Source organism: Barbatula barbatula (assembly GCF_947034865.1).
Source record: "Barbatula barbatula genome assembly, chromosome: 15".
In the NCBI taxonomy this organism is placed as follows: Eukaryota; Metazoa; Chordata; class Actinopteri; order Cypriniformes; family Nemacheilidae; genus Barbatula; species Barbatula barbatula.
In genome coordinates, this window is record NC_136778.1 from 22,044,224 (window position 1) to 22,065,325 (window position 21,102).

At 37.8% G+C, this 21,102-nt stretch overlaps 1 protein-coding gene across 1 annotated transcript; it reads right to left on the reverse strand.

Annotated features, from left to right (window-relative positions):
• Positions 1 to 6: 6 nt before the first annotated feature.
• On the reverse strand, positions 7 to 15,649 carry prkg3 (protein kinase cGMP-dependent 3). Its single transcript, XM_079474482.1, has 23 exons — positions 15,586 to 15,649; positions 15,405 to 15,496; positions 13,437 to 13,528; positions 12,743 to 12,805; positions 11,554 to 11,680; positions 11,278 to 11,444; positions 10,055 to 10,168; positions 9,856 to 9,961; positions 9,655 to 9,718; positions 9,490 to 9,567; positions 9,261 to 9,349; positions 9,063 to 9,128; positions 8,936 to 8,983; positions 7,816 to 7,857; positions 7,476 to 7,587; positions 7,228 to 7,364; positions 7,065 to 7,154; positions 6,805 to 6,946; positions 5,192 to 5,355; positions 4,788 to 4,904; positions 3,663 to 3,725; positions 773 to 848; positions 7 to 631 (listed from the first exon to the last, which is right to left on the reverse strand). Exons 3-23 carry the CDS (start codon positions 13,522 to 13,524, stop codon positions 545 to 547), a joined length of 2,040 nt encoding a protein of 679 aa, XP_079330608.1. The 5' UTR covers positions 13,525 to 13,528; positions 15,405 to 15,496; positions 15,586 to 15,649; the 3' UTR covers positions 7 to 544.
• Between the last annotated feature and the right edge of the window lie 5,453 nt (positions 15,650 to 21,102).

The window sequence follows — 21,102 nt, forward strand, 5'->3', positions numbered from 1 at the left end:
CTAAGATAAAAAAAACATAACGCTTTATTGTGTAAGGTCTTATTATATTGCATTTCTGTCAATAGATCCTCCAAAAAATTACACATTCTAGCTTAAAAAAATATAATAGGATGATTCAACCAATGGATCAAATATGAACTAACCCAACCGTAGCGTTAAATTTATCTATAAAAATGTAAGTTTATTGTATAAGTGGGAATACATGATTTCTATTTTGACAAATAACCACGTTAATGCATAACTGCTGTCTTTTAGAGAGTTATTAAACAGAGGGATTTACAGACTGATTCTGTTATTATAATGTTCACGAGAATAAATTAGAGAGGACATCAACAGAACAAAAAATGATAAAGTATTGTTCATCAGAACTCAAAGTTTTCGTTTTTACATTTACATTTACATTTAGTCATTTAGCAGACGCTTTTATCCAAAGCGACTTACAGATTTTTGGGTGAAGTATCCCTTTAAGAGCACTTTAAATTATTCGAGTGAGCTCATTGAACATTGAGCAGATGAGAGCTGTGAGACAGGACTTGACATTAGTTTAGAAATCCCGATCCCATCCTGAAAATTCCTCCTCAGCTTGGGTCTTATCATAGGGGAAGCGGTCAAAGTTTATGTAGCAGGGACCCTATAAAGAAACAAATATAAAATAATCACTTTTCATAGTACGATTATAAAAGGCTTTTTTCTAAGGGTGCTCAAGTATCAGTTTTTCATGCTGTTTGTCGGATGGTTTGCGTAAAGAAACAGAATTAAAGTTAAACAAGACCTTTCTTATAAGTTTGGTTGTTGGTGCCTCCATCTGCCTCATTCTTAATTTGTGCCAGTTGATGCTGTTAAACCATCTGAAATAATAGAGGGAAGATATAAATGAAAACACGGACAGTTGCAGCACTTTTATGTGACTTGTGCAGTATTTTATATACATCTAAATCTGAAATGTGAAGTGTGCCGGTGGCACAAAACTGGAAAAGTAATATTCAACTGGGTTTGGAATAGCTCGCTGTCCATGTTGAATTAAACAAGCTCAATTTAACTGTAACAACTGAGAAAAGCGACGATTAGCAGTAAAACGTTGTTTAAATATTTCTATTGTCAACAGTAATGTCCATTAACATAAAGAAAATGACATTACGTCGTCCTAATGCACAATCATTTGCATACATAATGTATTTTGTCATTTACAGTTTTCAACATGATCTCACATTCATTTATTTTGGCACTACTTGTGTTGCCATAGAAACAGATAATCATATGTTTGAGGATGTGAAGAGCCCAAGTAAAATGCCACAGGTTATCATCTCATAATGACTGTAATTACGGCACGGCATGAACGCACCTTAAATACACCTGTTCTGTTCTGTACAACAGTCTACCAAACCACTGAACAAGCAGAAACATGAAGATCAAGCAGCATTCCAAACACAACAGTATGAAGAAGAAGTCTGGGTTGTGTAATAAAAAAGATCCAGACGGATCTATGATGGAGAATAGTGGAACTCGTCCTGCTGCTTGCGACTTCCCCTGGGCGTTTGGGTAGTTGGTCAGAGGTGTCTTCAAAGAGCATATTTTTAAAAGAGCAAATTCTCCTACAGTGTGCACGTGTTGCAAGGCATGTCACGCCGCTGTAGTCTTGGGCGTGACTGCCCCATCCTCGAGCCAGACAGGCACGATACTTGCGTCATGCTGAGGTAGCGTTCGTGGATACGACATGTCCGCATTGCGAGCACATGTCGATCACGGTATAGCAGTCATTGTCGAGCCCAGGACGAGGCCGACACGGAGATGTCAGCCAGGCTCGCCCAGGCCACTGTGAGCTTTGGGCTGCAGTGCACCGCATTGCCTTCCCCGCAGCTCACGGCTGGACTCTTGGTACCTGTATACGGAACACAGGGGAACCATGTTCCGCCCTGGTGCCAGTTTCCCGACAGTGCATGAGGAGCTCACAAAAACCTGGAACGCCCTCTTGCGGTGCCTTCACGGCAGATGAGCTCGGTCGCCCTGACTTCCCTCGACTCTGGAGCAGCTAAGGGCTATGTCGGTACCCCAGGTAGAGCGTGCCATTGTGGAACGCTTGTGCCCAGACGGACACCACCTGGACGGACAGTCCAAGGCTCCCTTCCAAAGCTTGTAAGTTCTCGTCATCGCTGATGTCGAGGGCTTACACTGCGGCGGGTCAAGCTGCCTCCACGCAATGCCCATCCTGCAGGTCCACCAGGCAAAGGCATTGAGGCAGTTAGACGAGGAAAAGCACAACCCAGGGGTTATACAGGAACTGTGCACCGCCACTGACCCTTCACAGGCTCCCGTTCAGAATGTTGACACAGGAGCGCATCCTGGACATCACGATTGGTTCATGGTTATCGACCTGAAGGAAGCGTACTTTGTGTCTCGTTTCTCCCGTGCCACAGACCGTTTCTTTGGTTTGCACTGAAGGGTCCGTCCGACACCAGGAAATGTTTGTGGTTATCGACCGTAAAGGAAGCGTACTTCATGTCTCGATTCTATCACGGCACAAAACGTTTCCCCAGTCTGGCCCTGTCTCCCCATTATCATCCCTGTACCTTTAGGAAGGTCGTGGAGGCTGCTCTCTCTCCCATCCAGGAGCAGGGTGTGCGTTTTCTCAACTATCTTGATGACTGGCCTATCTTGGCTCACTTGCGGGATCTGTTGTGTACGCACAGGGACCTTGTGCTCCGGCACCTCGACCGATTGGGCCTATGGGTCAATCAGGGCAAGAGCATGCTCTCCCCTGCACAGAGCACCTCTAATACTGGTATGGAACTAGACTCTGTAACCATGGCATTGCGCCTCCTGAGAGCAAGCCCAGACGATGGTACGCTACCTGGCCCTCGTCAGGCAACAGTCAGCAATCCCCCTGAAACACTCAAAGGCTCCTGGGACATATTGTGTCCTCGCCAGCAGCCATGCAGCTCGGGTTGATGCATATTAGACCGCTACAACATTTGGCTTCAGAGTCGGGTGTTCAGGAGAGCGTGGCACACCGGCACAAGGCATGTTCCCATCACGTCTCTCTGCCGGCGCACCATAGCCCCTCAGACAGACATGTCTCGACACAATGTCGAGAGACCGACAGAAAGGGAACGTCTTGGTTGGAGGGAACGAGACGTTGTGTCCATCATGCCACAAGCTGCTGCGCCAGTCCGCTGCAGCGAATCTCAGTTTCTTCAGCCCTAAAGAGTGAATGGGCACTCGCCAAGTTCATTGGCCTTTTCAAAAGTATAATCAGAGATAATAGATTCTCAAGTCAAACCCCATTCTGTCAGTCTCGACACAACGTCTCGTTCCCTCCATCAGGGAACCGAGGTTACATCCGTAACCAAGACAATTTCCCTTCACCCTGAGAACACCAGTGAAACATAACACAACGGTGATGATAGATTTTTTTCACTATTTCTTTAACATACTAGGACATATTATTGTCCCCTAAATATTATGCTTGTCTGAGATATACTGGACTGAAGAACTGAAACAATGTAACAGGCATTTTCCATCACAGAAATAAACTACACAAGGTACTTCAATGTCTTCAAACACACTTCACCTTAAAATTGACCAACATGCTGTGCTAAAACATAATAGTATTTACAGTTTATAAACAAAGCATTATACTGATTCCCACAGTTCATAAAGGTCACCTGTGATGTCGCACGTCTTTGATGCCATTTTTTGTGTTCCCCAGCCGCTGTCCAGGTCGTGGCCTGAAACACATGACGTTACACAACTTACCAGTCTCAAGATAAACAAGGTCACAGCAACATATTATTGTAAATTATTGTAAACAATCCATTCAGAATATTACAGTTAGTCTAGTATGTCTGTTTAGGTGACGTTCGTGTCTTTTTAAAAATTGAAATGCTTGATATGTTTATCTGGTTGTTTAGCGCCTCTCTTAATGTAGCATTGTATCAAATGCTTAAATTATTTATGAATGTGCTAAAGAAAATAAAGATGCCATAATTCAAAGACAGTTCGGTCTTCTGTTGAGCTGACTGTGTGAAATGTTTTGAAAAACGTGGCTTCAGTGTTGACCGATGCATGTTAGCAAAGGAAAAACTGTAACATTTATTACACAAATGTGTTTAATGGTGTAAATACCACAAATGCTTGGAAAGAGATCCGCTTAATAGGACGCAGTGTTATAATCCCACTATTTCAGCACAATAGGACATTTCCCACACCTTATGCATGACAAGGGGAAGCAGTCAAGAATATGAATAGAGGAAAGGATGTCTGAGGTTTCCTTGCCATTCTCAGAGAGACATCTTGTGAGTATTCTGTCCCAATTTCATCACATTATCCTGGGTGAAGGATGCCTTTTGGTGAGGTGCTGCTGATAATGCCCTTTGTATGGTTCCCATCAACGCGACACATCGTCAGTTGTGCACCTCAGCCTCATTGGGTGTTTCGGCTCTTTATCACAAGACACCCTCAGCCAAGGGAGGCCCACCGCAGGTCGATCAGACCTAGGTGTGTGTCGCATTGATAGAAGGTAATCTGGCAGCCCATACTGTGTCCATCCGCCTGAGCCGCCTTCTTTCTGCACCACAGGCCAGTTCTTGATTATCCTCCACTGGACCTGTCCTATTTGTCAGCTATGGTGACCTTAACCTGTCCAGTGAGTAGTGACCTCAGGCACTGCAAGCTCAGTGCCCCTCAGTGCCATAACAATACGCCACACAACACCATTTTATTACGTGGTCACTTGGCAGCCCATATTCTATCCATCGGCTTTGCAAAAGTTTACAGAATTAAAGAATTACCTGCACAGTTTACTGATGAGGGATTTGGCACCTTCTTCCAGATATGGAGGAAAATTAAACACACCATCCAAAATCTTGGCATAGATCTTCTGTGGTTCTGAACTGGAGAAGGGGGGGCTATAACGCAAATACAAAAACATAATTTTTAATAATGAGTGAACAGTAAAAAAACTGACTTAAGCCTGATTTTGTTCCCATCTATTGCTCCCGACAACCCCGATATAATGCTTCTGACCGGTGATGGCATGAAGCAACGAGGAAAGATGTTACCGTGGCTAAAATTGCTAATTTCTCTGGATTCAAACATTGTTGAAAACATTTTGGGATAACGCAAGTACACGAGTGAACAAATGATATGACACTGTATCAGTTTGTGCCTTTAAGTGCGATGTGAGTTCATATACCTGCCCACAAGAAGCTCATAGACCAGAACACCGAGTGACCAGAAGTCAGCAGCGAAGTCATGACCCTGATTCTGTATGATCTCTGGAGGCATGTACTCTGGAGTACCACAAAACGAATATGTCTTTTCACCTCGAGACAGCTCTTTTGCAAAGCCAAAATCAACCTGAAAGCCAAATAACACAAAAACAACAAGAGACAGTTGAAAGATACAGACATCTGCATCATACAGGACTTATTGATATTAATGATTTTATCTGAACACGAATAAACTCTATGATGCTTATATACTAGACTAAACATACACTGTACACAAACATATATATATATATATATATACAGTATCTATACAGCCACACACTTTAAATTTTGTTTTAAATTAAAAACAAAATTGCATTTACTAAACAAAATGATCCTAAACATGTTTCTAATAAAGATTATTTTGTTGACTGGACTTGGATTCTCAAGTTATGGGCCAAAATGTGTCAGACAGTTTGCCCAACTTGCCAAACGATGTAATCTGAACAAACAACACTACGAGAGTTTGAAAGTTCCCAAGATGCATTGCAATATGTTCAATTCTGTGATTTTTATTTGTTTTTGATTTAAAGATTAGTGTTTTGGTTGTTCCTAGGAGGAGAGAAAAACATGTACAACAGTAATAAGAGATGAATCAATTTGTTTATTTTAAAATAATCAATCTATCTGAGTTCTCTCTATATATATTCAGCTAACAAACTAGTATCTTTGTATTAGCACCTATTGTACTATTAATCTTTTATGACATATCGCTTATTGCTCCCCGAACTCTGTAAGTCGCTTTGGATAAAAGCATCTGCTAAATGACTCAATGTAAACAAATAAAATGTTGTTCTGTTGTTCATTAAGTAAACTTGACTATGCTGATGACTTTAACATAATATTTTGAATTGGGTGTAATTCAGTGTCTGTTTGTTGAGTTAAGTCAAAAACGTGCTTGTGATAGGTTGCCTTATTATTTTAAGTTGACTCAACTATTATTTTTACAGTGCAGGAAGAAATTAAGACACCATTTCAAAATTATATTCAGTTTTTCTGAAGTTACTATTTCTAGGAATGTGTTCAGATAAAATTATCATTTTAGTTTCATTATCTGAACGAATAACAGTATTTCTCCCAAAAGTGGAAAATAACAGAAAATATGTATATTTTCACACCTCCAATTCTGCAAAGAAAACAAGTTCAGTTTTATATGTATTTAGGAAAGGTTCAAAGCTAATTGTTTTACGAGATAATCGGGATTTTTATGACATTTTTCATGGGTCTTGTCTTGCTGCTGAACTGAACTGAACTGAACTGGAATGGTCACAATACATCTAAAATAGATGATGAAAACTATATATACTGTATATATATATATATATATATATATATCACATCCAAACACTGTGTTGTATGATTTCGCAATTTGAAAAAAAGACAGATGCTGTGGGGGTAGTTATTATAGTTTAATTACTCTAGTTTAAATATATCTTTTATTTTTATCTTTTTATTTTTTTATCTTATTTTATTTAAAGTTTTAGCAATTTTGGTGTATGCTTATAATTTATTTGTTCTTAAACTGCATTTATTTTACCAGTTTGACATATCCTTTGGAGTCCATCATGAGGTTTTCTGGTTTCAGGTCTCGGTACAGGATTCCTTTCTTATGAAGGTGCGCATAGGCTTCAACCACACACGCCGTCACAAACACCGCTATATTCTCTTCAAATCGACCTCTGCGAAAACACACCACAAAACACACTTTCATGCGACACAAATTACAGAGGCGTAAGGCTTTATACCACAAAAACTTACAAATAACAAAACAGAATAGGCGACTGGTGAATGTCTTACGCTTCCTTCAGCTTGGTCCAGATTTCCCCACCCGAGCAGAAGTCCATGATCATGTAGATGTATCGTGAGTCTTTGAAGGCAGCGTGCAGTCTGAACAGAAGAACGGTTTTAACGTCAGCGCTTTAACAGACGGATCCCAGCAGGCCCGGATACAAAAACTAACCTGACAATAAAATCACATCGGATCTCCTGAAGAATTCTCCGTTCCAGGAGAATGTGCGATTCCTGCTTCTTTGCAACCACATACTTTTTACTGACCTTCTTCATGCCATAGTACTTTCTGTGCTGCAGGGTTGTTACCTAGCACATGATCCACATCAATGAGATTCAATCAGATGAACTCAATTCTGGTTACGGAAGGACACAAATCCTGCATAAAATCAGTCATGTATACGCTCTCTTGCGTCATACCAGCTCAACTCTTCCAAAGCCTCCGACACCGAGCGTGACAGGGTCTCCCTGATAGCGGCCCTCCTGATACAGCACAGGAATCACATCTTTCAGCTTCAGAGATGTTTTCAGCCTGAGGGAAACAGCATAAACTATATATCATTCATTTAGAAAGGAACCGTGACTTAGTAAAAGACTATATTTAGCTGTAAGCACCAGACAGACTAAAAGAAGTCCTGCTTAAGAGAATCAGAAATGATATAACATCAGATTCAAGAGCGTTACTAATATGATGGTAAAAAATGACTTGATGTAAAACTCGCAAATGTATTAATTAAAGTAAAAAAACACAATATCTTACCCCACTTTCTCTGGCTTTTCAACATCCTCGATTAGATCTGGCCTACAAGACAAAGAACGTGCGACATCTGTTCTGGTGTAATAATGTCATGCGTTCATTTCACGGTTGATGAAACGTGTTTATTAAATGAAATGTACCACACTTCTCCGTTGTTGTATCCATATCTGAATCTAAGCCGATACGCGTGATTCTTATGACCGGTCGATAACCTCAACATTTAAGCTTAATTCAGCTATAAAAAGGCCATTTTGAGAACATGGTGTTCATTTGGCTGTCCATCTAGTTCATGAACGGTTGGAATGTTCTGATGAGGTCACATTCATCGTCCTAGACCTCGTGGATCCTTTTAAGAGTGCTTCAAAATGAGAAAACACTGAGAGCACTTCACACAGATGACCTTCACAATGTGTTCATCTGGTCTGAGGAGCCACTCGATATGGGGACCGTTTGTTGTTCCTCCAGAGGGTGAAGGAGGTGGAGGGACAGTCTGATGGCCGTTCTCTCGAATGAAATTGCCCTGCCCTTCACTTATTGTATCCTTGTGGTCACCTCAGCATCACCAATGAGAACATGAACCTCATCACAACGACTTTAATGAACGTTCCAGAAAACAAAAGAAAACTAAAACAGGAAATGCTGATCTATGATTGGCTGATACTCTGTGAATTCTGTTTATTTTGTGATATTTTGGCGATTCATTCTATGATTATTTTGCAATTATTCTCTATTTTTTGTATTATTCTTTTGTGAGTATTCTGTGGTCATTCTGACCATTATTCTATGTTACTATGTGAATATGTTTTTAGCTATAATTCTGTCATTTTTGTTATTATCCTTTTTGAGTATTCTGTGACTATTCTGTTATATTTACTCTATAAATATTGTTGTGATTATTCTAAAATGTGTATTATTCTTGTGAATATTTCATAAATGTTATTTTGTGGTTATTCCGTAATTGTTTTAATTATTCTACGACTATTCTGTAATCGCTCTGTGAATATTTAGTCTTAACCTTTCTGTGAGTCTAAGGTTTTTCATGACTATTCTGTAACTACAATGTGATTCTTGTGTATGTAAGTGTAATTGTATTTAAAGTGTTTGTGATTCAGATGTATCTTACTCATCATGGAGTTCCAGGCTCTCAAAAGGAATGGTCTCCTCAAACACCCTGTGAGGACATAAGGACAGCTTATCTTGGTCAAGGTCTTGTATGTGAAACTATATTGTCAGCATTGAGTCATACTCACTCTTTATCAATGGAAAGGCAGGTGACAGTTCCCACAGCTGTGCATGTGGCGGTCCTGAGGATCTCTCTGGATTACACACATTACCAAATCAAAAAGAAAATTGTGTAAATCTTTTACATCCTTTGCTCAGTCGATGTTTTATTTTTAACGTATGGACCTCATCCCATGTTGTCACTAAGTAACGGTGACCGTGGTTACCGTATAAGAGCCAGTTCTCCAAAGTGTTCCCCCTCACCCATCTTACGGATGATTTTCTGTTGTCCGCTCGCTTTCTTCGTCACTAATACCTGATGGAAAATATAGCCGTTCAAATTTTAAATGTGTTTCTGGTGTCTAAAATCAAAGAAGATCAACAGCAGTAAATGCAGAAATACATGGTTATTGATAATCTTGTTGTCAGATAAGAACAGGCGGATGCCTCTCATACCTCTCCTTTAAGAATGATATAAAAAGAATTGCCCTCTGTTCCTTCACGGACAATGACTTCATTATTGTCAAACTTCACCTTCGCGGGACAAAAACAAACATTAGAGTCCCGCATCCTTCAAGCACATCTGTTACGGTTCTCTTTTATCGTAACACTGACACTGACCTCCTCCATACAGTCGATGATCTTAGACAGCTGCACATTGTTCAAGGCCTTCAAAGTTTGAGCTCTGACGGAAACAAGTTCACATCAATACACCACGAACACACGATTGAGTCAATGTACAATTGCAAAGTGATTTATGACCACGGAATGTAATCGCTGTTAGACATTTAAATCTAAATTCATGATAGAAACCTGTCTTACGTCTTCAGGAAACCCATGAGCTGTTCTCGTCTCTTCTTGGATTTGTTGGTCACAATGCTTCTGTATGTTTGTCTCTCAATACACCACAACTTCACAGCCGTGACAGCTGACAGAGCACATAAAACACTCCCTCACTACACCAGCAGAGGGCGATCCACATCGCACACATCAGAGACTCTCATTGGTCTTGTTCACTGACCTTGGACAGATGCTGTGCGTTTACAGTTGTATAGTATGGCCAACTCCCCAAACACATCACCAGAGGTCAAAGTTCGGAGGCTACAGCCGGCCTGCTTTACTCTCAGCTCACCGTCTGGATTTAACATGAAATTCAAACGATTTCTATTTGATCCTCACAAATGAGACAGATTTAACATCCATGTTTACCCCCTACAGTCAGATGCATATTACACACATCCTAAAGCCGTTAAAAATGATCAACATACAGTTATTGTAAGCTTATAATAGTGATTTTTTTAAGTTGAGCGGGCAGGTTAAACTTCGTACTCTCAGTCTGACATCCTTTCACTTCAATAAAGATAAGTTACCTGCATTTAATGTTTCAAACAGAGATGGCCATACAGGGGAAAGTGACGTTTAAGGATGGAAAAACAATACAAATTTAACCGGATTGTATTGTGCAATTCAGATCGCAGACACAGTTAACTGTAATTTAACAAAATTTTACTGTTTTTTTAAATACTGGAAAATGCGCATCAATTGAACGTTTTTTTTTTAAGAAAAATGTTATATTTTAAAATATAAAATATTTTAACCCCACTCCAGCTGCCGGAACATTACTGCTCTTTATCGGATTATTATATTTGAAGTACTGTGAAAGCGTCAAATTTACAAGAAAAACATGTCATTTTACGTGAAAAACGTCTTTTAAAGGAACAGTGCAGGCTTATAACAGTTTGGGTTTGTTATCGTATTTTGAAAAGATATTTAAGAATACTGTCTGAGAAACTGTGATGCAATTGAAGAAAATATTCTTGCCTTGCGCTGAGGAGTAATCGCCAGTTCATCCTCTCCTAAGCTATATCTATTAAACTCATTTGAATTAGCGTCACATTTTAATGTTCTTGTCTACATTTTTAACTGAAATATGCTGCAGAGTGAATCGGACTTATATTGTTTTTACAATACATTACATTTGTTTGGTCAGTTTACTCACATTCGCACAAACAGGAGGAAAATTCACACAATGTTATAGACTAGCCTATACAAAAGTCTAAGGACCCTTGAGGAAGAGCAACGATCTCGTAACTAAATGTAATGCGGTATGCCTTGTTTCATTAAAAAAGAATTTGAATATAAATCAATTGTTATAAATAACAGACCCCGTTCAAGACCCTTGCTATATATTGTAAATGTACAAACTCACACTTTCCCTTATGACTCTTACACACGCGTACACACCAGAGACAATGTACATGCTGTCTCCCTCTGTGCCTTCTGTGATGATGTCATCACCGGGAGCGCAGTCCAGCACCGTCATGAGCTCCACCATCATGTCTAACTGCTCTTCATCCAGACGACTGAGAAAATCATTCTTAGAGATGGCTTTGATGATCTGAGCGCTCTCGCTGTGAACGACACAAGCTCATGGACATCATGGACAAAATCCAGACTGGTGATCAATACTTCTGCTGTGTATTTTAGCCTTTTTCTTTTTTAATGGGGGTTAAAAGTAACCTTGCAGATTTTTGGACTCTGCTGTCAGGGATTTCCAGCCCTTCTGCTACCGGCTCTGGAGCCACGACGGCCGCGCGACTCTGTCTGACTTCATGCATTCCATTACTGTTGGCCTGTGATGGACGCTCTGAAAACACATTTTTACCATTTCTTTTTTATTTATCAATACGATTTATTATTTGCAAGTCATTTTTTGCATTTCAATGCACTTAAAGAAACAAACAGGATAGTGAAACAACTTTTGCTGTTGTTCTGCAGCTAGGTGCCATTAACTTTCTATCTATCATTTATTGGTAGCAGTTTGTTCAAAGATAAATGAATATTAAACATTAACAAGTCTTTATCTTTACGTAAAAAACAATAAAATGAAAGCCTTATGCAAAGCACTCTGGGAACCAGAAATCCTCATCAACCTTTTTTGGTTCCCAGAATGCTTTGCATGAGGCTCTTATCCTATCGTTTTTTTCTGTAATGATAAAGACTTGCTGATGTCTGTCGCCGGTAAATTACATACATTTAAGTCTACGGTAAGTTAGTGGCAAACTGCTGCGTTTTTTTCTACAGACATTTTTAACAGTGTAGATGTAGAACTAAAATCAGCATTTTTTCTTTATGTTTTGACGTCAGACAGATGAATCCATCACTAAACCTCGAGGGCACAATGAGAGTAGTTGTTGTTTAACTGACTATAACTAACAATGAAGTGCCTTCTGAAGGACATGACTCATTGCATTATAATGTTTGTTCTGTGTTTAATGTTTGTTCAGAAGATGGAGGAAAAGCCCTTCGGCTGAGCTACACAGACAAACAGATTTGGATTTGACCATTAGTTCATCTGCTGTTTAGGAATAATAGTATCTCACTTACGCAATTCTTATCAGCTCTTATTACCCCACGTGCCCGGGGTGGACTGAGCTCATACACACAGACCAGACATCACCCATCACATGATCCTCGTCTTACTGACATCAGACGGTTACCGACATTCAGAATGAGTTAAAAGCTTTCAGTCGTAAAATGCTCTATATTCAATAAACGTGGCTAGTTAAAGCTACAGTCTGTTTTTATAGTACATCAAGCTCCTTTATAACAGAAGATCAAAGAATTTGTCATTTTGTAAAAACCACACAATGAGCTTATTTCACAAATAATTGTAATATCCGATGAAGGGTGCATGCTCTTATCTTACCAAACACATTCAATCGGTCCAGCAGCTCTTGTAAATGAATCTCTTTCTGCTGAAGCTGTCTCTCTGTAATGAAAACATCTCAATACATCATCTTGAATGAAGAAAGGACAAAATCACTCAATGAGTGAGTCATTGAATCATTTAACTCGTTCATTAATAACACTCACATGAGTTAATAACTAATAAAAGATTTTGTTTATGCTGGCATGAGTCAAAAATGTTTTTTTATCGTGCATTCCAGTAAATTTCAATCAAACTGCAGATGTTTTTTTATAATAACTAACAAAAATACAGCTGCTAACATGATGAAAAAAATTATTTAAAAATGCCGAATGAATTTAAAATCAATCAATATTCCAAAGAACCGTGTGGTAATATTGTACAATAATGTCCTACGTTTGTGTGAAAAACTACTAAGACACTCCAGACGAAGGCTTTTCTGAAGTTTTCATACAAATAAGCACAAAAAGCAGAACTATTATAATTGTTTTGCTGTTTTGTCGTATGAATTGCATTTTTACTGTTATTAAGCTATAGAAAATCACATCAATCATAGCCCACATTATCAGGAATTTTTACATTTTAGATTGAATTACACAACCGATTGTAGCGTTTATTCAGATTCCAAATACAAGAACAGTAAAGTAATGGGAGATATTTTTCGTGTTCGTGTTTAGCGATATTGTGGTCTTACGCAGGTCCTGGTTCTGATTCAGGAGTTCCCTGTTGAGTAGACACTGTTTCTCCAGCATCTGCTGGATCTTCTTCAGTTGGGCATCCATTGATCTAAGAGCAGCGGGACACGGACACAGAGCATTAAAAACATCTCATACATCACACAGATCACTTTTGCATTCCAGACCCAATATTGACAACAATCACAGAATTCTTATATACGGTACTTTCAATCGGAAAACTCATCTACTGCTCATCAGAATAAGTGAAGCAATTTCAACGCTTTTATAAATTACAGCAAATAAAAATGAATAATATGTTGAAATGACATGGAGAGTAGAGTCCTTATCAAATGGAAAAAAGAAGTAACAAAGGTCTGGTACACCATTTGCATATGACAATATTGAAGTTATTTGAAAGAGGTATGAATTTTGAACTATCAAATGATTTAGCATATTGTAATAAAACGGGCATATTTTGACACCTTAAAGTCGCAGTGAAATATAAATTGACAATGCCTATTTTTTCATGGAATATTGCAGCGCTTATTGTAAAAAGTTTATCAATGTGGATCCTTCTCTTTTTTAAATTGTTGTGCCCTCATAATTTACATTACATTTACATTTAGTCATTTAGCAGACGCTTTTATCCAAATAAGCTATATGCCATAAAAGAGCAATAGTACTACAGGTGCTAATACAAAGTTACTAGTTTCAACAAAAGCTAGACCACTACCTGTTGAGAGAAGAGAGAGGGTTTGTGTACTTTTTTTTCATTTGTCTGTCAAGTATTCACAGAAGAGGTTTTAAGTAGTTTTTTGAAGGTTGTGAGAGATGTGGTTGACCGGACCACGTTAGGAAGAATGTTCCACCAGGAAGGTCATTCAGTTAAAATCTGAAAATGCACTTCCGTCCTTTAAAGACGATCCATCTTCAATGAAGTATGTTAAGACCTCTTGGGCGGAGCATCCGTTAACTCCTCCCCTTCAACTGGCCTTGTTCTGCCAATTCCCTTTTAAAATGCAACGGCTGTTTTTATACATCCAATTAAATCACAGAGAAAGACGAAAGCCACGGCACCAATTTTCTCATTCAAAATTTAATTTCACTCGGAAATGCGTCAAAATATGGAAGTGAAAACGATCGCAACTTTCCGGTTCACAGGGACTTTAAGATACACATTAAAGTCCCAGTGAAACGCCTTGGAACTAATAGTGTTTTGTAGGACCGTGTAGGAGTATATCAGTTTATTGAAGTCGTCAAGGCTAACTTGGTTTTAATAAAAGGAAAAAAACTTTCATTTTGATTTCACTGGGACTTTAACACATCAAACCGATTTTCAAAACGATTTAATATAATCTAAAAACACATATCTGGACCAAGCAAAAAAAATGAAACAACCCATGGTTGATTAAAAGTTGTGCTTTTAGTATATTGCTTTAAAACAAAAATAACTTTCCGTCATTTATATATGCGTCTCAGAAATATACTCCCTGTTCTTTTGAGCCAAATGTAGTAAACTTAAAGTTAGTACACTTACAATTAAGTAGACTTTGATTAAATATACCGAAACTTTGCTTAATACTGTACTACACGAATAGTAAGATACTACTTATAGTAGCTCAAACGTAGTTTAATTTTTAATACAAAATTTGAATACTCATTTTCAAAATAAGTTGAAACAACACCACATATGTTGGCTTTAGTCCACTCTTAGCGTTGTCCATAACTGACCCAATCATTGGTTAAAAACCACCCAGCTTTATTTTCTAGTGTACAACCCCAAATAACCTGTATTTTCTCTTTTCGTACGCAGTGAGTTAAATAGCGACAGGTGTTCATCTCACGAGGAAATGATTAGCTGGTCTGCCTACCCTTTGTTCTGTAAGCTTTATGACTGAAGGAGCCGTCAGGCTACTGAAATCCCCACAGAAGCATTACTGCTGGCTAAAGCTTAACAGAATGATGGAGAGAAGGCTCTTTCCTACCTTTAAAAGACCTTCAGAGATGATTTCTCTGATCCATCATGAATCTAAAACGGTCAGATGCATTACCTAGTTAAAGGCCTTTTACATGTGTCCTACAAAACACAGAACCAGAGATACACACTTTATTAATCCATGCAAATATGTTTTAGTAAACAGAGTAAAACTGCTCATGAAAACCTACCTGAATGTTCAATGCTATGTCTCAGTCCAGCTCTGTGTGTTCTTGAAGTCGGCTTGAGAGATGTGAATCATTCACCTGAAGCTCCGCCCCTCTCCTCAGGTAAATGGGACAGGTTTGAGATGCTATGAACAACAACAGTTTGTCAGCCAAACCAAAACATCACAATTACAATAGATGAAACAGTAGATTGCAAATAGACAAGACGCATCTTAAGAAGGCGTATAGACAATTCAAATATTTAGTTAAAAGGAGTTCAAATTCGCTTGTTGCACAAGATGCCGCCGGTGAGCTTTTGGGACGCCAGGGCCGGCAGCATCATTTTTGGACGGAAAATATGGGTGATTTTTTCTGTTTAAAAAATTTATAAAGTAATATATAAGCGATATCAGCAAACTGTTTAGTTTTAAGAAAGAAAAACAAACAAGAGGCACAAAAGCAAACCAAACATAAATAACGATTGGCAAGGAACAAAAGATAAACGGGGTACTATATGGATGGTTTCGTCAGACGCACTTTTAACTTGCTAATGTCATTTGCTTTTAGAAATTATCAGGGATTTTATTCTTTGCAAGTGTGTACCGGAAGTTAAGTTTGGGCCACATAGCGTGCATACTCAGGATCCTTTTTTTTAATGTGGTTGCAGAACCAGCAGAAGAAATGAGACACAGATGAGTCCGGGCAGTGAAACCTGGGAAATGTAGTTCAATGGACGAGTGGGGAGTGCCCTCTGGTGGATGTCAATGGCTCTTCAGCTGGTGATCGTGACGGCTGTCATTTATACTGTGAAGAGTGTTTCTGTCATTCATCGCCGAAGGTTATTTGTCCTTGTGATGGATTTCAACAGATTGGTTAAGGGTTGGCAACTTAAAGATTATTTGTGTTTAAAACATTATCTACAGTCTATCATTTAATTCTGAGATGTGCGTTTCCAAGGAAAGATGAAGCTGTTTTCTATCTATGACCACTCAAGTTCAACTTCCTTTTTTCTGTTAGTTTGTGAAACTAAATGTATATGTTTGGTCTAGTTTTGTACTTTTTCTTCTGACAGTGTACATTTTTTAAAGTAAGTACATAGTTTACACGTACAGAAAGTAAAGTATACTAATAGCACAATGAAATATACACTCTATAGTTAAATGTAATAAGAAAATAAATACAATTGAAAATTGTGTAATAGGTTAACATACTGTATGTTTAAATACTTCCTTTACAAATCTTATTTATCAAAGGTTGTTTTTCTCTCTTTTGCTCATTTTGTGATATACGGGGAGACATCGCAATAATAGAGTAACAGAAGTGACAGCTTTGGATGAGAGGAGAGGCAGCGGGTGGGTGAGTTTAACAGATTTAGTGTCATTTTTCAGACGGTGGGATAAGATAACATATTTACCGTCTTAATCCTCTCATCCCTCCTCCGATTTCCTTCCTCTAACCCTCTGTTTTCCACCATCTTACTGTCTGCCACCGATATTCTCTTCTCTTCTGCTCTATCCGGATTAGACATTAGACATTGAACTGTGTTTGTGTGCTTGCTTTTGAGAGTTTCAGAATCAAACCCAGACTCTGTCACCAGCAGACAACATCACCAAACGTGTGCCGGGACATGAAGGTCTTCAACCATTCTGTGTAACCACTATCTGCCGTACCTCGTTGTGATTGGGTCATTTTATTCATAAAATTTGGCTTTTAAAATTTAGTAATGCCATGGAAACAAATATTTTTCTGTTAAATACTAAAATGAAAAGTGAATTATAATCATAAAATGTTAATTATTTAACGTTTATTAAACATATATATATATATATATATATATTTATATTGATTATGCAATTTACTATTGAATATCTAGACTTTGATTTGTATGTCTGCAGCGACATTCTTTTACATGTAAGCCGAGGTGTAAAGTACTTGAGTGTTTTACCTTCAGGGATCAAGTATCTTTCCTTTTTTAGTGTTTTTACTTTGTACATTTTTAACTTCCCTATATTATAAAGCATGGCTTATATCAAACTTTTTACTCAACTACATTTGCAAATACATGTCAACTTTCACATTAAAAAGAATGTTTTTCTTTATAAAGTTCTTTCTTATAGTTTTACTCAAGTAATGTACTTAAAAATCGTTTTACTTGAGTAAAAGTAAGATAGTAGATTTTGAATGTACTTAAGTATCAAAGGTGAAAAAAATTTAAATGTATTGGAGTAAACTAAATATGCTTCATAATGTAATGAAGTAAAAACAAAGATACTGGATAAATGTTCTACACACATCTGCATGCAAGAATGAATCATATTGATTTAATAATGTTGCAATGCAAACACATTTACTGCATAATGAGATTTCTACACTTGAATTCCTATTGTAATGTTGTTCCAGAGGTCAGATTATACCGAGCAGATATACCCAACCTCATATCATGAATCCATCATAAAACCCGACTGTCCTTTTATCTTGATTTATTTGGCAAGTGAACAAATATTTGTTTGGTTTTATGTAGCCTATTAAAATGCAAATGCAAACACAAACGCTTTACAGCATGTTTTACTTGATAGAAATAGGCATTTTTCATTCTTATTTGGTTAATTATGGTTACCAGGAGTAAAGGTCTTTGCATATACAGTCCTATATTTCCGTATGCGTTTTGTCCAAACGCCTTGAAAATTCAGACTGGGTTTGATTTTCTGCATTTTTCGCATCCGTAGCGAACATTTTGAGAGGCGTTCGGACAATCCGGCGCCAAATACATTTCGGACTGTATGTGCAAAGACCTTTACTCAGATACATACATTTATTGAAGCATGCAAACACACATTCTAATGTCTCTGTTTCTAGAGAACTGTTCGATTCAGAATTAAAGGTGCAGATTCTGACGCAGGCTGCTTTATAGTAGCAATAAATATCAGAAGTTATTATTAAGTATATTATTCTGCGGGGGGAGGAGTGTCTACATAACTGACAGTTAACCAAAGCAGTCATATCTGCTAATCTGACACCAGATTAACGCGGTACAATCAGTCTCTTAATCCAATGAGCAGCCCAATAATAATCACACACAGACACTGCTGCATGTTCCACACGTACAAAACACACACATGAAGAATAACACACGTCATGAACACACGGACATCCAAATATACATGAGCATCACATAAACATTGCAGGATAATGCATTATTTTTCCATCTGTAAAATTCTTTGAATATTCCACCATTTTATGACAATGGTTGCAAATATAGCAATTAAAAATACACAGGTTGTGTTATCAAAAATATGAGTGAAATAACTGACACATTACTGAAACGTTCTCTAAGGGTTGTGGGGGTTTAGGATTCAGGGTGGCTGGATGAGATGGTTAATCTGTAGCTTGTGTCAGAGTTAGTGTGGATTAGGACATGTATCTGTATAGGATCAGATGGGGGGGATCGGGGGGCTCGTTGCTCACTTTGAAGCTTGTATTAAAATACATCATCCCCGAGCTTCTGTCTGTTAAAACAGCTGTCATTCAACAGAAGAACTTCTGCTACACGTCTCTCCTCGACGCACGGCTTAAACTTCACACCTCTGTGACCTCAGATGAGGTCATGTTGGGGTAAACTTTGAGGACGAGATAAATATTATGTCTTGATGATTGAAAATGAAGTGAAATATCCTTTGCGATTGGTAATGGTTCTCTTTTGTGAATGACATGTTTTGATTATAGTACATTATAGAATCGTTCAGTTTCTATTTTTATTCAGAAATGATGTTTACCTTTTTTATCTATTGAGAAAATGAATGTGTCCATCAGAACTAAAGACATAGAATTACACCTCATGTTATTGCTTTCCTCTCTCTCTCTCTCTCCTCTCTTTTTGTCTCTCTCTGCTGTCCTCTCAAAATAAGGTTTTTAAAGAAGATCCTGAAAATACTGGAGTGGATGCAAACTGAAGTGAAACAGTGTGTGTGTATTATTCTCACAGTCTAAATCAGATTTAATTTAATCAGACAACATTACCGCATTGATTCCTCTCCGAGACATTATTAGACCCTCAGATTAACAAGTTAAGTCTCTAAAGATCTTTAAAAGTGCCAGTTTGGCATTTTTTGCCTCAATACAGTAAATCTCTCTCTAATAACAATGTGTTTAACACGCGAGTGCCAACAAAGTTTCATCACACAGTAGTTAAAACATTGCGCATTAGGATTCCTACTGGCATCAGTTTGACATCAATTTGACATGATCTTCTCATTCTAGTAATATATGTAATGTTATGTTGTAATCTCATTTTAAATATGACAGACAATGCAATAGGAATTATTTACGTATTCATATTTTTTAAGTTGTTCTTTTACATTTACAGTCTTTTTTATAATATCAGTTTTATACGTTTTTTACCGTATTTTAAGAAATTACAGTGTAAAAATCGTGTAAAAAAACTATCAGTTTTTGGCAACTGGGGCGCCAGTAAATAATGTAAAACAACAGTTGTTAAAATATAAAATGATATGTTTTTCATAATTTTCTGAATGCTTTGATATTTTAAAAACCTCTGCAAAAACAGTACAATTACCGTTTTCATCATATTGTAGATTGTTCTAGCTCTGATGATCTTTCAACAAAGACATGTTTGATTATTTGATAATTTCATTAGATTTTCATCATTTTGATTATTTATTCATTATTATGATTATTGAACGATAAGCTATGAGTGTATATGGGGCATATCCATAGACACAATCACACACAGCAGAGAGCAGAAGGAAAGAAATGATATATTCCACATGTCTTGCTTAATAGCTCATGTCTATCATTTATGCACGTGCACTACTGTTTAAATGATTATCTGCTCATAGCCACCTGTACATTAATGTTCCTATAGCCATCTGTATATATTGTTCAAAGTACAAACCTACTGTCAATTGTTCAACATACCTACTGTAAAGTATTTTCTTAGTCCATGCCCACTGTATAGTATTTTCTCAATATTGTATTCTGTATTTATTCAAACTGTATATTCTGCACTTGCTAATTGCACTTCTGGTTAGATCTGAACTACATGTTGTTACACTGTACTTGTATATGTGTGTTGACTAATCTAATCTAATCTAATCTTAAATCTGATTTTAGGGTCGTTTGCGATCGTTTGTACTTCCGTATTCTGACACGAGTGAAAAGGAATTTCAAAGGAGAAAATGAGTGGGCGTGGCTTGCGTTTTTTAACTGCAAATTGATTGGATGTGTAAAAACAGCTTTTGCGTTGATTTAAGACTGACAGTGTAAGGGGAGGAGTTAACGGATGCTCCGGCCAAGCCGTCTAATTTACTTCATTTCAGATGGATCGTCTTTTAAGGAGATTACGAGGGTAGATGAATTTTAAAAAGAAAATGTCCCACATTGATAAGCTATTTACTATAAACCCTGCAATTTTTCATGAAAAAATAAGAATTGTGATTTTTTAATTTCACTGGGACTTTAACATTTATCTACGACACTGGAAAGAGACAATTGCGCTTCTCAACCACATGGGGGAACCGTGAG